General features: G+C 42.4%; 1 protein-coding gene across 7 annotated transcripts in view; it reads right to left on the bottom strand.

Annotated features, from left to right (window-relative positions):
• LOC146868603 (endogenous retrovirus group PABLB member 1 Env polyprotein-like) overlaps positions 1 to 15,484 on the bottom strand; it is a 349,779-nt gene that overhangs the window by 274,322 nt on the left and 59,973 nt on the right. For all 7 annotated transcript variants that reach the window (XR_014963081.1, XR_014963082.1, XM_085611957.1 and 4 more), the window contains one exon: positions 13,457 to 13,513. Coding sequence is in view for 3 of the 7 variants with exons in the window: in XM_085611957.1 (XP_085468083.1) it covers positions 13,457 to 13,513 (57 nt within the window). In the remaining 4 variants the exon portion in view is untranslated. The remainder of the gene's footprint in view (positions 1 to 13,456; positions 13,514 to 15,484) is intronic.

Here is a 15,484-nt window from a genome sequence, read left to right as displayed (position 1 = left end):
TGAAGGCAGAACCTCGGCTTTGATCCTGTTGGACCAGAGTGCGGCCTTCGACACGGTCTCCCATAAGATTCTGCTCCACTGGCTTGAGGAGATCGGGGTCGGTGGCAAGACCCTTGCCTGGTTCACATCCTTCTTGACTGATTGATCCTTCCAGGTCTCGGCCCCTCCTTTCTCCTCCGGTGTCCACCCTCTGTGCTGTGGTGTTCCCCAGGGATCTGCCCTGAGCCCCACTTTATTTAACATTTACATCCGCTCCCTGGCCATCATGGCCAAAGCTCGGAACATCGCGCTGGTGTCATACGCAGTTGACACCCAACTGGTGTTCACCTTTTCAAGTGATTCTAACCAGGATCAGGTGAAATTCCAAGACGACCTTGTGGCCATCGCTGAATGGATGGCGGATAACTGCCTTCAACTGAATTCCTCCAAGTCAGAAGTGCTCCTGGTGGGCCGAGATACCCATCTATGGAGCAATCACTGGTGGCCTGCAACTCTTGGTACCCCCCCAACCGAAACCCGTGGTCAAGAACCTGGGAGATTTGTTGGACTGCGCTCTCTCCTTTGAGGAGCACGCTAGGGCAGTGGCTGGCACCTGTTTTGGTCTTCTACGTGGCTTGAAGCCAATCTTGGGACTCTTTGACGCACCTATTTGGCAGATGATCGTCCAATCCACTCTGTTGGCACAACTTATCTACTGCAATGGCTTGCTTCTTGGCATCAACAAATCAGTGACTAAAAGACTACAGTGAGGACATAATGCAGCTGCATGCACGCTTTTTGTGCTACCTAAGCACTGCCATGCATCGGACCTTTTACGGCAACTCCATTGGCTACCCATCGAGCAGAGAGTCCACTTTAAGACCCTGTGTACGACACACAAGATCTAGCATGGCCTGGGCCCACATATTCTGAGTGAGCTGTGCTCCATGCATGTCCCGACACGAGCCTTGCGCACTGCAGACCTGTATTTGGCCCGTGTCTCACCGGTACGCAGATCAAGAGCAGGGGGGCGCTCGTTTAGGGCACTTGCCCCAGCCCTTTGGAACTCAATCCCTCTAGACGCTCGCTGCATGCAAGACCATTGGGCCTTCAGAAAAACGATCAAGATGTGGCTCTTCTCCAACCACTAACTTCCTCGTCCTACCGCTCTGCCATATTTAGCGCTGGGACGCCCTGTTGCTGGGGCAGCCATGCACTCTATAAATGATCCTAATATAACATAACTTGTCAGTTCAAGTTTGTGCATATTTGACTTTCCATATTTAATCCTTCAGTGCTGTGCAACACAGAGATATGGAGCTACCTTTTACCCTCTACATATGCCCCCCTCCCCCTGATGAGGGTGCATGCCACCCCCACACCACCCTTTTCAGGTCTCAGGGTGATACACGGTAAGAAGCAGTATGAAACAAGGCTTCATGTTCCTTACAGTACCATGCTAACGCCTGAAGGGTGACAGCTTTCTTTAGGGGCGGAACATTTTAATCCTTTTTCTTCGCAGTAAATATCTCTAGGTTTTCCAGTAATCTGTTCTTCAAACCTCATTAAACTTTCACCAGAACGTTGTCCGATGTGTCAAATACTTTGTCAAAAAACCTCATAACCCTGTGTAAAACTGTGTCCAGGTCCTGCTAAGATAGTGCTTCAATTGACCTATTGTTCCTAAAGTGCACATATCTGAGATAAAGACAAGTCAATGTTTAAAAGGGAAATATTAAGTCTATCAATAGCAGTTTTCTGCCCTAATTCCAGCAGGTAAGAAATCATTAAAGCGAGAGCATAGGTTGTAAGTACAAAGTACGTAAAAAAGAAGCTTAGGGCACAATCTTAAGAAAGGCAGTCACCAAGCTGTCCGCTAGGGAAGCGGAGGTAATAAACCGTACTACCTGCCAGACTACTGTTTGGTGTATTTAGAGATGTCTACTCTGCTTGCTATGGAGACTCCTCCAAAGACATTACAAGTTGCTGAGCCATCTTTCATGCTCCCAAACATTTTTTGTTTTCCAACATGGGCGTTTGATTTTGAAAAACAAACAAAAAAATTACCCTGACACCCTGGGAGTTTTCTCTGAGGAGGTGAGGGTGTCATAGTTTTTTTTTCTCTCCAGGCTTTTCCTGACAGACCAAAATGAAAAAAAGTACATCAGACTGTCCTCTCTACGTTGCGATGATGACCTGATATACTTACACCGAAGGCACCAAGTCTGGCGGGCATCAAAGGAAGGTTTCTGCCAGAGGAGCCTGTGGGGGTACCACTGGCGATGAGACAGTCTACTCGACTCGAAGTGGAGTCAGTTTGGTAGACAGGGTTATCCTCAATGTTTGTCAGACCCTTAATTTTCACAGGGACCGACAATAGACTTCAGAGTCTAATTAAGTCTCTAATGATCTATCCAGCTTTTTAATTCACTCACTTTGTTTTCTATCCTGCAGGTTCCACTCGCATTTTCCTGATGTTGCTGAAGTTAGAGGTGCCGCTAAATCCAAGGGATCCACCCCACCCCAAAGTGCAGGAACCAGTGTTCATTAGGAACACCCTTGGTAGCTCCTAAACATGGGGACGCCCTAATTTGGTCTCACAGCCCTTTAGCCTTGACATGTTAAAACACTTTGGTCCTTTTGCCAGGTCCTGGAGAGTGGCAGGGTTGATAGGTTTTAGGATGTTGCAGCTTCACAAAGGTGTGATCCCTATTAGTCTCCATATTGAGTAAGTCTTTTGACACTGGGAAATGGCTTCTTGATATATTTTCTAATGAACGTGAATGTTCACGCACCTTATTGAGATTGCACTTGTAAGAATAATAGCGAGCATCAGAACAAGAGTGGAAAGAAAGCTAATAATGATGACCTATGACTCAGTGTGGCATTGGTGACAGACCAGTGGGGTAGCAAGGAGGGGCGGTCTGCCCTGGGTGGCAGGAGTTTTTAGGGGTGGCAGCCTCCCGCGCTCTTATCTGTGGCCGACGCAGTACGGCAAGTGCAGGAATTGCGAGCCCCACCCGCTCTTACATGCGGCAGCCGCGGGGCGGCTAACGCAGGCACCTCCACGAGCGACCAAAGTTCTAGCTACGCTACTGTGACAGACACAGGATAATCAATCACTAAGTTGCTTTTCAGCTCGCTTGTTATGGGGGAGACAAACCCATTGTCTTAAAATGAGACAGTATATCAAAGAAAAATAATACATTTTGTTACTTTAATTAAAAAAAGAGACAATGTGTCAAGAAAGAAGGTGATGCATGCATGCACACACGCACATTTCACAACAGTGTAACATCTCTACTACCATCAGAGTGTTTTCCACAGGTAGTGAAACCAATCTAGGGATCTCCAAGAACCTCACTCCATGTTTTACCGCAATGGCATTAGATGGCGTTATTATGTTTATTATTATAAATATTATTTTGATTACGATTGTGATTACAATTATTATAAGTAGGACTAGTAGTAGTACCATTCGTATGAATACAATAAATGTTCTTCGATGCTGCTATTATTGTTTATATTATCCTTATAAAACCATCTATCTAGAAACCGAAGAAGTGGCACTTTTATCATGATATTAGCTTTAAAAACACCAGTACACATATAGATGAAGAAGTGAAACAAGTATATTTTGAGCAAAAGTAACAGAAAAAAATCATAAAATCTTCCTTGTCAAGTCCGCATGTGGTTACTATATTACCATTCAGTAAATAACCCTCTTCCTCTTTCTGTATGAGAAATTGTGCCCCAAATTCAGAAACTGTTACAGACTACAAGAAGCACGGGAGTCATGACACATTTAATGTCAACAGCTCTGACGTCACAGGAGGAAGAATCCAGAATGCAGCAAAAGTTACTGTTGTGACTGTGAGAGGGATTTAGTGTATTAATCGTGTGCAGTGGAAAAACCACGCCGCAGGTGGATTGCTTAAAATTTCCTGGACAGACTGTCCTAGCCATTTGTTCTCATCCTCCATAAGACAAAAAAAGGGAAGCAATGTTATTGTGCTGTTCCATGGTGGCAAAAAACCGATGTGTGTGACTAAGTATCCAAAAATGAATAAAGGTACCAGCGGGAAGTACATTTCTTAAACACATTTTATTATATTATCACATCATAAAATTGTCAAACATGCCTTATGCTTGGGATAGGGGTATTAATCCTCAAATTTCATGTCGAATGGGCTCTCCTGACTGGGGGAGGGTAGCAGATGCACCATTCTCATCAGATCACTTTCATGGCCTCACTGGAGAAAGACTAACGATCTCTCAACCTATTGCTGGAGTTGCCAATAGCTACAAAATAGATCTGACAGATAGTTACTTAAATGTTGCTTATTTTCAATTCGATTGTTCTAGGTACTTGTAGAAGGAAATGTGATTAGGCACACATGCTGTGTGCATATGATTGTGGAGGAATCCCCCTGGTCCAAACTCTGTGGTAGAATTTAATCACTTGCCATTCTGCTAAGAATCTTGTTTGTTGATTTTCTGACAGCCACAAAATGTCTAGATTGTTAGAGGAAGGTCTTTAAGTTTGAAAAGACTAGTTCCTCGCTCATCTGATACATAAACTGAGAGAATTCAAGGGGGATTGGAGGATCATCCTTTCACTCTCACCTGGTGGTTGCTCTAGTGAATTAGCAGTGATACGCGAAGCACGAAAGCCTTGTATTTTTGGACCACACATTCTTGCATTATGACATTGCACACACATTAACATTTGTACCATTTAAATCAGCTCTGTATTATCTTTATTCACTCTTCTCATTGCCCTAGCTTGGCAGATATCTGGGAGCCAGAAGCAGCTTGGACTAACAATACATTTTTACATGTTATATCATGACCGCCGTGAGTTTATATCGTCTACATATTTGGTAATTTTAACCATTTTTTAAGTTATGTATTTTATTCTTGCTATGTTGCGGTATTCTGCCAAATATTTATAACAACCTTAAAAAATCTTAAGATGCCTGTATCGTAGCCCGTGTAGCATGGCTGTAGTGATCTTGCAGGTACAAGAGAAGCAGGCCCTAGCTGGTCATGGTCCCATTGATATTTCCAGGTGTGGGGCCACTGAAAGGGTAGAATTCCATTCCATCATTTTCAAGGCTGTTTGTCTTGTTTCTTTGTCCATGTTAGAGGCTATAGCTTTAACTTTCCTCTTCGGAAATAGTGCACTTGTCCTCCAAGATAGGCGGCTCAGAGATATTGTTCTACCAGAAGGCCTATGCTTCTTCTTGACTGTTAGACCTGTCAGTCTTAAAGTGGTCTTCCTCTAAACGTTTTGCCTTCCTCCTCCATTTTCACTGACCTCGTTTTTGCTGGCTTTAGGACTCTGTGCACTTTGAAACTTCTAAACAGTACTAAAGTGCCTGTGCTCTCTCCACTAAACATGTTAGAATAGGCTTACATCCAATTGGCATATTTAATTTACCTTTACATACCTAGTAAACTGGTACTACATGTGCTCTGGGTCTGCAAAGTAAATGCTACTAGTGGGCCAGCAGCACTGATTCCATTTTCGAAAAACCGGCTAAACCCCCAACAAGAGTGGATAAATCCGACATTTGCCCATCAGATCAGGCGTGTAGAATCAGATGGTGCAAAGTAATCCCTGGCGACTTTTATAACGACTTGAATAGTAAGGTAGGCTCTGAGCTAAAAACTTGCCTGGACCTCGAAGCAGGGGATGATGAGGTCCTTTTGGCTTACTCAGTCATCTGTAGTCAGATCCATGCCGACTTGAGTCGTCCTGGGAAACACATAGATAAGGCAGAGCTAGGTTGGTTTGACAAAAGCTGTTCAACCGCTAACAGAAAGCTAATGGCCGCCTTGAAATTTAAGCCAGTGAATAGGATTTTGGTCGCGGAGTTGAGAAAAGAATACAAGAAAACTCTGGATGCCAGGAAAAAGGTGATCAGGGAGGAAGCATGGGAAGAACTTTCCAGCGTGGACGTAATAAGAAACAGTGCAAAGTTTTGGTCTGTGGTCAATAAACCCTTTTTTTCCGATATAGGAATTGATCAACTAGACTGCGGCATCGGGAAACAATCGTGGCACTCTCATTTTAAAACAGTCTATGAAATGAGATCTAGTGGTGAATTGAGTATTTTTCCCACCACTGCGAACCCATATACTTTATTAGTCTCTAAGCAAGAGGTGGTCGAGGCCATCGGTAAGATGACAAGCAATAAGGCCCCTGGCCCCGATGGCGTACCAGCGGACCTCTTTAAATCTGATCCTGAGACATGGTCCATAGTATTAGCCAATGTTTTTAACCGGGTATGTGTTGCTGGGATTCCTGACACCTGGTCCAAATCAGTAATCATACCCATTTTTAAAAAAGGTAACAGGGGGGATCCTAGTTGCTACCGACCTATCTCCCTTATTGATTCAGCTGTGAAGGTTCTGGGGCGTGTGGTCCTGGGCAGACTAACTGATTGGTTAGAAGACACAGCTACTCTCTCGTGTCTACAATATGGGTTTCGAAAGGGCCGCGGGACCATAGACCAGAGCCTGAACCTCCAACTTCTAATAGGCAAGTATACTATTGCTAAAAAAGGGGCTCTGTATTTGGCCTTTATGGACTTGTCTTCGGCGTTTGACCGAGTGAATCGTTCAAAATTGTGGGGGTTATTATTAAACTGTGGAATAGATGCCAACATTGTTTATTTTCTAGCAGATCTGCATAGAGACCTCACCGCCACGGTCAGATATGACCGGCAGGGCAATTCCACGGATAAAATTGGAATCACTAACGGCGTTAGGCAAGGATGCATTTTAGCCCCCCTGCTTTTTACTTTATATATTAACGATTTGGGTCCTACACTAACTAAGTCATGCAAGGATATTCCTAGGGCAGGCAAATTCGCCATTCCAGCATTATTGTATGCTGACGATGCCGCTCTCTTAGCACGTACGGCTGTAGGGCTCCAAAATCTTTTAGATTCTTTTGCTAAATTTATGATTGCACTTGATCTTGGAGTGAATTTCTCCAAATCCCATGTGATGTTCGTGGGTTCCATCCCAAAGAGAGTTAAAACCATGTCTTGTGAAGGTCATGTTCTATCACGGGTCTCAAGATTCCCTTATTTAGGTGTAATTTTTGACGACAAGTCTACTTGGGCCCCACAACTGGCTGCCAAACGCAACGCTTTTGCTAGGGCCACACTTGCTGTCTTAGAGTTTGGACGCAAATTGCGGGTGAAGCCCATGCAAGCTATGTTGAAGGTTTACGTAGCAAAATGCACCTCCATTGCATTATATGGGGCAGACCTGTGGGGTTTTAAAAATATTTCTGACCTACAAGTTGTAGAAAATAGATTTTTAAAATCACTATTATCCCTCCCATGTTCTACATCAAGCTATATTGTTCATCAAGAGTGTGGGATTGACTACTTAACTGACCGTATAGCCATTGCCCCACTTTTGAAATGGATCTCAATTTGGCTAAATCCTGAACTAGAACTGAACCATGCAATTTTAAAAGATTGCTTATCCTTAGAGTATGGAAAAACTATACCGTGGTTGAACCAAATTAAATTTCTAGTAAGGTATCTGGGCCGACCTGAGTTATTTGAGAATCCAAGCACTATAGTAAGGGGGGATTTAAAATGGGCTAAAGACACCTATAAACAGAGGGCTATGATAATAAGGGAGGAAAGAGAATTACTCAAACCCACTGTAAAGGCACACCAGCTGATCACTACATCTAACAGTTTAGAGCCTTACCTGGGTATTGTCAATAAGATGGATCATCGTTTTTTATTAATCAAGTTCAGATTGAACAAATTCCATCTCTTATTGACTGACTCCCCTGGTTGGACTAAGGAGAAGGATTTGGGGATCTGTTCGTGTGACAGATTCTCCATAAAAGACACTATGCACTTTATCTTTTTCTGTGACCACCTGTCTTTAATCCGTAAAAAGTACATCATTCCTCTCTTAAAAAACAAAGGTTTCAGACAGGCGAAACCAGCCCTCATGCATCTTCAGATGTTGGGTTCTCCTTGGGAGATATTTAATATTGCCACTTTTTTAGTAATATCAATGAGATTGAGGAAAAAGATCACATGGTTATAGTGTATATCATTTTTATTGTCTGAGTAAATATTTATTGTAATTTTATGTCAAATGTTTTTAAATGGTTGTACTGTTTTATGTTCGTCGTACTTTTATGGTTTTTGCTATGAACCGAATAAAGTAATTTTGACTGACTGACTGATGTTAGAATAGGCTTACATCCAATTGGCATATTTAATTTACCTTTACATACCTAGTAAACTGGTACTACATGTGCTCTGGGTCTGCAAATTAAATGCTACTAGTGGGCCAGCAGCACTGATTCCACCACCAACTTAAGTAGCCCTTTAATCATGTCACAGGCCTGCCATTCCTTTTTAATACATATAGGTCATCCCTAGGGTAGGCCCTGGACAGCCCAAAGAGCAGGGTGCAATGTATTAAAATAGTTGGACATGTACTTCTTAGTCTTACATGCCCTGGTGTTGAAAAACTCTTAAATTCGTTTTTCACTACTGGAAGGCCTACCTTTCAAATATGATAACATTGGAATTACCTTATTACTTTTTAAAAGTGTCATTTCCAAATGAGAATAAATCATGCTTGGTGTCTTTCGAATCGAACTAAAATTGTAATTCTGAAAAGGCTACTTTTAAAAAGTTGGTATTTTCCTGCCATAGCCATTTAGTGCCTGTAGCCTGTACCTGGGTCAACTGACTGTGTGTAGCTGACATTTGAGCTTTGTGTATTCCTCCTAGACAGTCAAACACAATAAGGAGCTTAAGTGTGCCTGGATGGGCCATCACTGGCCGGATGGATGGGAGGAGCTGGGCACAGCCCCATTTACACTTGAATAGACTGTGTCCTAGCTACACACATAGGGCTGCATATCACCTGTTGTTAGTCTGGAGCCTGGACAGGGATGGCATAATGGCTGGGAACTTCAAAGGGGAACCTATAGACACTTCTCCCCCACTTCAAAGGCACAATTGGGTATTAATACTGGACTGCAGACACCAACTCTCCCGTGCACTTCTGGACCTGTGGATACCTTGCAGAGCAGAAGGCTGCTGTGCTGCTTCAAAGACTGCCACTCTACTGGACTGCTGCTTTGAAGGAACTGTTGCCCTTTTGTCCTGGCCTGCTGCCTTCTGCTATCTTGCCTGGGGAAGGAGGACTGGACCTGCAACTTCATTTTGGACCCAAGACCCCAGAGTGACTCCTAGGGCTAGAATGTTGACTTCCTGATCTGAGCCTCAGTGACATAAAAGGCTCCCCAACATCCTGAGCCATTCACTGGACTCTGCTGCAGTGAATTCCTGACCCCCAAGTGGTGCCTCTTAGGGCCTGGACTCTTGGCAACAAAATCAAGATTTTGGCTTTTCGCAACTCCAAATGGGCCCGTTGACACTGAGACCACGTTGCTCGTGCTGCCAATCATACCAAAGCTCAGTCACCCCAACTCTTCGCACTGCAGCATTGACCGCTCACGGGAACTGCTACCGCAAAGCTCCAGCACCGCCTGCCTGCGATGCTGGCCAGTTCCTCCTGCTTCAGCAACTGCATCTGACAATACTCTCCCTGCTCCTCGTGGCCCTCTACAACCTGAACAGGACTCTTGGCACAAAACTTCAGCAGGACTAATCTGGAACTATATCTGACCTGTGCTCCATTGTGGGCGGCCTGAACTTTGACTTTGACCCGGTCCAGCGCGACCAGGTAACCGCGGTTGCCGCTTTATGCTTTTGGGTGCCGTTTAACACTTTATTCTTTAAACATTCATAACTCTGGATCTCCTGATTGAATTTCTTTCATTTTGGCCTTGCTCTGTTTTTTGAATTTAGCTCTATTTTTCTAACTTGGTGTGGGATTCTTTTTGTGTGGCGGTTTCACTCTTTTACTGTTAAAAGAGTTGCACGTATACTTTACACATTGCCCCTGAGTTAAGCCTTACTGCTCTGTGCCAAGCTACCGAGGTGTCGAGCACAGGTTAATTAGGGGTTTGCTTGTGACTTACCCTAACAATGATTGTGGTCGCTACTTGACCAGGGCTCAACCCCCAGTCAACCAGTAGTCAAATATCTCACAATGGCTGTTGCTTGATATTGAATACATTGATTGGGAGAAAGCAGGAGCAGTGAACAAAATATAAATTACAATATGTTCTGGTGGAGAAAAGAGGACCACTATGCAAAGCCCATGGAAATGCTTCACCATTGCCGCACTACACTTTCTTGTGAAACAAAGGTCTTCTGTAGCACCGCTATGGGTATGTTGAAGATTGTCTTTTTGGCTCCAACACTTTAGGACTGGAAGACCCTCACATTAAGACATGATAAAAACATCAATTTCAGTTCCTGGTTTTCTCAGTTCTTGCCGTCTATTCTTCCTCTAATGATGGTAGGTGGGAGCAGACCTTCATTATTTATTATGTATTTACAAAAAATGGGTCCCATGCACACTGTGTCACTGGAACCAAACTATACCTGTCTGATGAGCTCTAACTAGAGCAAATTGCTCGTGTTCTGATTCAGGGAGGACCTGGCATGTCAGTTCGGTCTGGACTGCTCCCATCAGAGCAGGTTCAAGACTGTTTTGCATATGGCTGGGTCCAAACTGAGGTGGTATGGTGTGAAAAATAACCATGGACTTGGATGTGGCCTTGCATAATTGCTAATGGCTGAGATTAATTCAACAATTCCATCCATCACTTTTTTGGCTACACAAAAGCCCTCTCTCTCCCTTGTGCACAAGTTTTTAAATGGGGGTAGAAGGTTCTAGAAGCCAGTCAACGCAGGCCAGTCCTAGAGTGCCACATCACCTCTCCACCACTGCCCCAACCCTTCTGCACAGCATGCTGGGATAGTCTAAGATGGCACTGCCAGAAGTCAATGGGTCGCATCTCCTCTGGGAGCCTCAGCTTCTTGCTGACATCACTGCCAGGGCCTTTCCCACCACAATTCCAAAAAGGTGCCCCCTCCTGTGTGGGCTCCATTTGTCTGGACTCTCTCCTTTGTTTAGTGGACATGGACAGTCCCAATCCCTGGTATAATGTGACAGCTAATTAACAGATGCAGATTTTCTTCCCCACCCCTTCCTCCTCAGAACCCGAGGGAAACACTGTAAATTACTCCTGTTGTATGTGAAGGCCTTTTGTCTCTCTGCTGGGGAGCAATATAATTAACTTTGCACAGTAGGGTGTCAAAAGGCCTGGGCTCTGACCCTGAGCTGAGCCAGAGAAATATGAAAATTGTAGACAACCCATAAGGTGCACATGTATAATCTTGTAACCTGCATTTGTGAACTGGGTGCACACTTTCCACACCCAGTTTCATACCTCATGGGACTGTTTAGGCCTAAAGGAAGCAAAACTGCACTCTAAGACAGATTTCTCCCTATATCTTTAATAAAGTGGCACTGCAGACAAAACAGTACATCACTACTATAATAAGGCCAACCCCAGAATAATATTTAGCCCAGAAGAGGTGAATAGTGAAGACTATCATTGTATAATTAAATTAATTTTTCCCTAGCAACCAAGTAATGGATAATCTTTGATGTAAAATGGATTGTCCGAACTTTAGAAAAGAGTTTTCAAAAAGAAGTGAAACTTTTCATGATACATGTGTTTTTTAATGGTGTGTGCAAGCACATATTGTTGGATGAATAAGAAAGAATTTTTGAATTTGTTGTAACCTTGTTTACTTTGGGTGCCTTCATAATACAAATGTTATTAATTCTAGTGTTTGTGTTATCTACCCGACCTAAGGTTGAGCTCATTCTAAGCCACAGAATCCTTAACATCTAAAACTAAAAGTATAAAGATGTCAATATTAGGGTGCTGTACCATGCTGCGTTGGGACCGTCCTCTGCATGGTGTACACTCATGCTCCTCTGCTCTAAGTGCCCAACTGCAAGTATCTGCTATCCTGCTTTTAGCTACAGTGTTAAACAAGACATTTTGATTTTATTAAAATCATATGTATAATACTCACTTAAAGGGCCTTTCAGCCACCTCTCTTCATCTATTGGTCTGTTGTTGTGTTATTCACATTTTGCACCCTCTCACTAAAGCATACAGCATTGGGCAATGGGTCAGCCTACTTCAGCCACTGGTTAACTTAACTTTGAGTGACTGCATTTTGCTCTTTCACAATGAGCACATCCACACACATGGTAGTTCCCTTCAGTAACAGTGCCAGTGTTTTTATTTTTTGACTTTCAAATTACTTTAGTTTTGCTGTTATGTTTAGAGCCGGAGGTGGAAGCAGAATCTTTTCACTAGATGTGAGCGTATTCCAAATTCCACGCTTTATTAGTTCTTGTCTCCTGAGTGTTCTTTGTTTATCTGACAGCTGGTATTTCACAGCATAAAAGATTGTGTCTATTCCAAACTGTTCTGAATTAAGTTATACTCTTTTTGCTGTAATTGCAGGACAAAAACCAAAAGCATCAATATTATAGTGAATTCTTAAGCAGACAATTTTTCGAATTATCCTTGTTCAAATTGTTACCTAATAAATTTTGCCGAGGAGGAAAATCAGCCTGCATCCTGTTTAATTTGCAACACATATAACACTTTTTGAAAATGTCCTGCTTTCCTCCCTTGTTACTTTCTTTTTCTTTCTTTCTTTCTTTCTTTCTTTCTTTCTTTCTTTCTTTCTTTCTTTCTTTCTTTCTTTCTTGAGGTTCAGTTCAGAGTGAAAATGGTGAATGCAATCTTATCTCAAGGGTGATCACATTACATTGTGTTGTTAAGACTAATCATTGGAGATCTCCAAGATGGTCACCAAGATACACTCAAATAAGCCCCACATTGTCTTTTAAAGAAATTACAGTAAAGCTCAGGATAAAATGTTTGGTGTGTTTGAATTCTAAACTGTGTAATTCACTGAGGATGCTTACCAGAGAGGAGTGAATTCATTTTCTCCGTCACGTTTACTTAGAAGTTCAGGGTAGTGACGTCGTGGGGGTGTCATTTAACTCCTTTGTGTGGTCAGGGTTTTTCCTAGGTTAGGAGCATAGTGTTCATTTTCCGAGTATCCTCAGGGTTAATTGGAGGCTTAGGGTATGCCTCCCTGCTCATGCTCAGCAGCGGGTAGTGTCTCTCATTCTAGACGCTCCCCCTTCTTTTACAAAGCCTGGTGACTAGTGTCTATACCGGTGTCTACCCTCGTCAAGTGAGCGGTGTTCCAGTCCTTTCCCCGTTCGCCAATGCCCGAGAGACTCTTCGATTCTCAAGAGGCATTTGGAGTGGGAGTATCGCTGCCAGCTGCTTGAGTACCCATTCTGGAAAGAACTAAGTTACCTGAATGTTATAATTGTCTTTCTTAAGCGAATATGTAAAAAATAAGCAAGTTAAGTTATGTTGCTTTATTTCTCCAATAATTATCATAACACCCAGTTGAAATAAATAAAAAAAGAGAGAATCAACAAAAACACTTACCTTAGGAGAATTACCATTACTCTTCAAGGTGAAATCATCGGAAGCAATTATCTTACTCTGAAAACAAGGGAAAGGAAGTTATTTACTCAATCTATTTTCAACACAACTTAATTTCTACAAAACAACTTAGAAGAGAAGCAAAATCCCAATTTTCTTTAGGTATGTAGTAAGATATTCACACACATATGTATATATCTCAATCAAACACTAATAATTAGTAGAGAAGTATAATGTATGCTGTGTCTTTATGTTTCCTTGTAGTTATTCCTAGACATGCATAACACAGCAGAGAGGCAGGACTTCATGCTATAAGATAGGCGTGAGTCCTGAAGGAAGAAACCAAAGAAGATTGGGCAGTCTCTTCTCTATCCCCATCCCCTTTACCTCCTTTTAGAACTCTGGTTGTCCTGTTATTTAACAACGCTGGGGGTTTTAGGAGGGGTATTGGGAACAATCTCCATTCTGCTCCTGTGTAAGTCTTGGATGATTCCTGACACTTTCCTTCTTTCTTTCTTTATCTTTCTTTGTTTCTTTGTTTATTTGTTTCTTTCTTTCTTTCTTCCTTTCTTTTCCTTTCCTTCTCACTTTTCATTTCCTTCATTGTTTCCTTTGTACTTTCAGTCTTACTTTTTCATTCTTCCTTTCCTACTTTCATTCCTTCTTTCATTATTTATTTATTTCCTTACTTCCTTTCTTTCTTTCTCTTTCTTTCTTTCTTTTCTTTCTGTCTTTTTTCATTCCTTGTTACTTTGTTTCTTTCTTTCTTTCCTTACTCCCTGTCTTTCATCTTTCTTTTTCTTTCTTTGTATTTTCTTTTTTTTCATCTTTCGTTCTTTATAACTTTCTTTCATTCTTTCTTTCCATTTATCATCTTTCCTTTCTTTCTTTCTTTCTTTCTTTCTTTCTTTCTTTCTTTCTTTCTTTCTTTCTTTCTTTCAAGTCTGTGGCCTTTTGATTTTACTAAAATGATGTTGATTACATAGATACTTATACAGGTTTTCAGCCACACTTCATCCATTAGTCTATGTTTGTGTCATTCACATTTGTCTCCAATCGACTCAAGCGTGTATCAAGGGGCAATGAGTCAGTGTGCTTCAGCCATAGGCTGACTTCAATATGAGTTGCAATATGCTACCTTTCACAATGACCACATCCACAAAGAAAGTAGTTCCCTTCAGTGCTAGGGAGTACTCTGGTGATGTGTGCTTTGTAAGACTAAAAAGCATTTTTGCTTTAGTATAGATTGATGAGCACCCGGAAGCTTCCCAAACAATAACGTTTTGCAAACACCATGAAAAAAATAAAACAAGAATTGCCAAAAGGCCAGCCGACAACTCCTGTCCTATTGGCTTTACCAGTACTTGTTTCAATTCAGCCTCAGCCTCATGATAATCTAGTGTGTGTATGTGTGTGTTTATCTGTGTGTGTTTGTCTGTGTGTGTTTGTGTGTGTGTACGAAGGCCGAGGCCTGTCCCTTGACATGAGTGAGGTCCCTGGCCTGTCTTGGACGTGGACTGGAACAGCAAATGTGTCCTCATTGGTTTGACTGTAGACTACCATTTCTGCCTTGTGTTTAGTGTGTGGAGTGGTGGTGATACAATACCATATTTTGTGAATCAGTAGTTGTGACCAGACATTTATGTCTGTTTCAGGGGAGAACTGGTCCACTTCTATGCTCCAATGTAGGTCCCAGCAACAACATCCTATTGCATGTCATGAATGTGTGTATGTGTATAGCTTTTGTGATGAATTTGATTTGTGTATGAGTGATGCACAATAATATTTTTGTTTGCTCCATTTTGGAAGCCTCTGGCCTGCTCATGTTCAGAAGATGGGGGGATGGTGTTTTGCCACTCAGTAGTAATGCATTGCGGGCATTAATGAAGCTGGAAGGAGAAGATCTAGATATTGAAGTGGGGGAAAGAGGAGGCTGGGCTCCCAGTGCAAATTCAGTTAGGTTATTTTGTGAAGAGGGGCTTCTGATTATTCTTCCTGAGCACTCAAATGTTGTAGATGGTGAAGCTGAGT

The sequence above is a fragment of the Triturus cristatus genome, chromosome 1_2, assembly GCF_964204655.1.
Source record: "Triturus cristatus chromosome 1_2, aTriCri1.1, whole genome shotgun sequence".
Classification (NCBI taxonomy): domain Eukaryota; kingdom Metazoa; phylum Chordata; class Amphibia; order Caudata; family Salamandridae; genus Triturus; species Triturus cristatus.
Note: the sequence above shows the minus strand (reverse complement) of the source record. Positions and strands in the feature narration are given on the sequence as shown.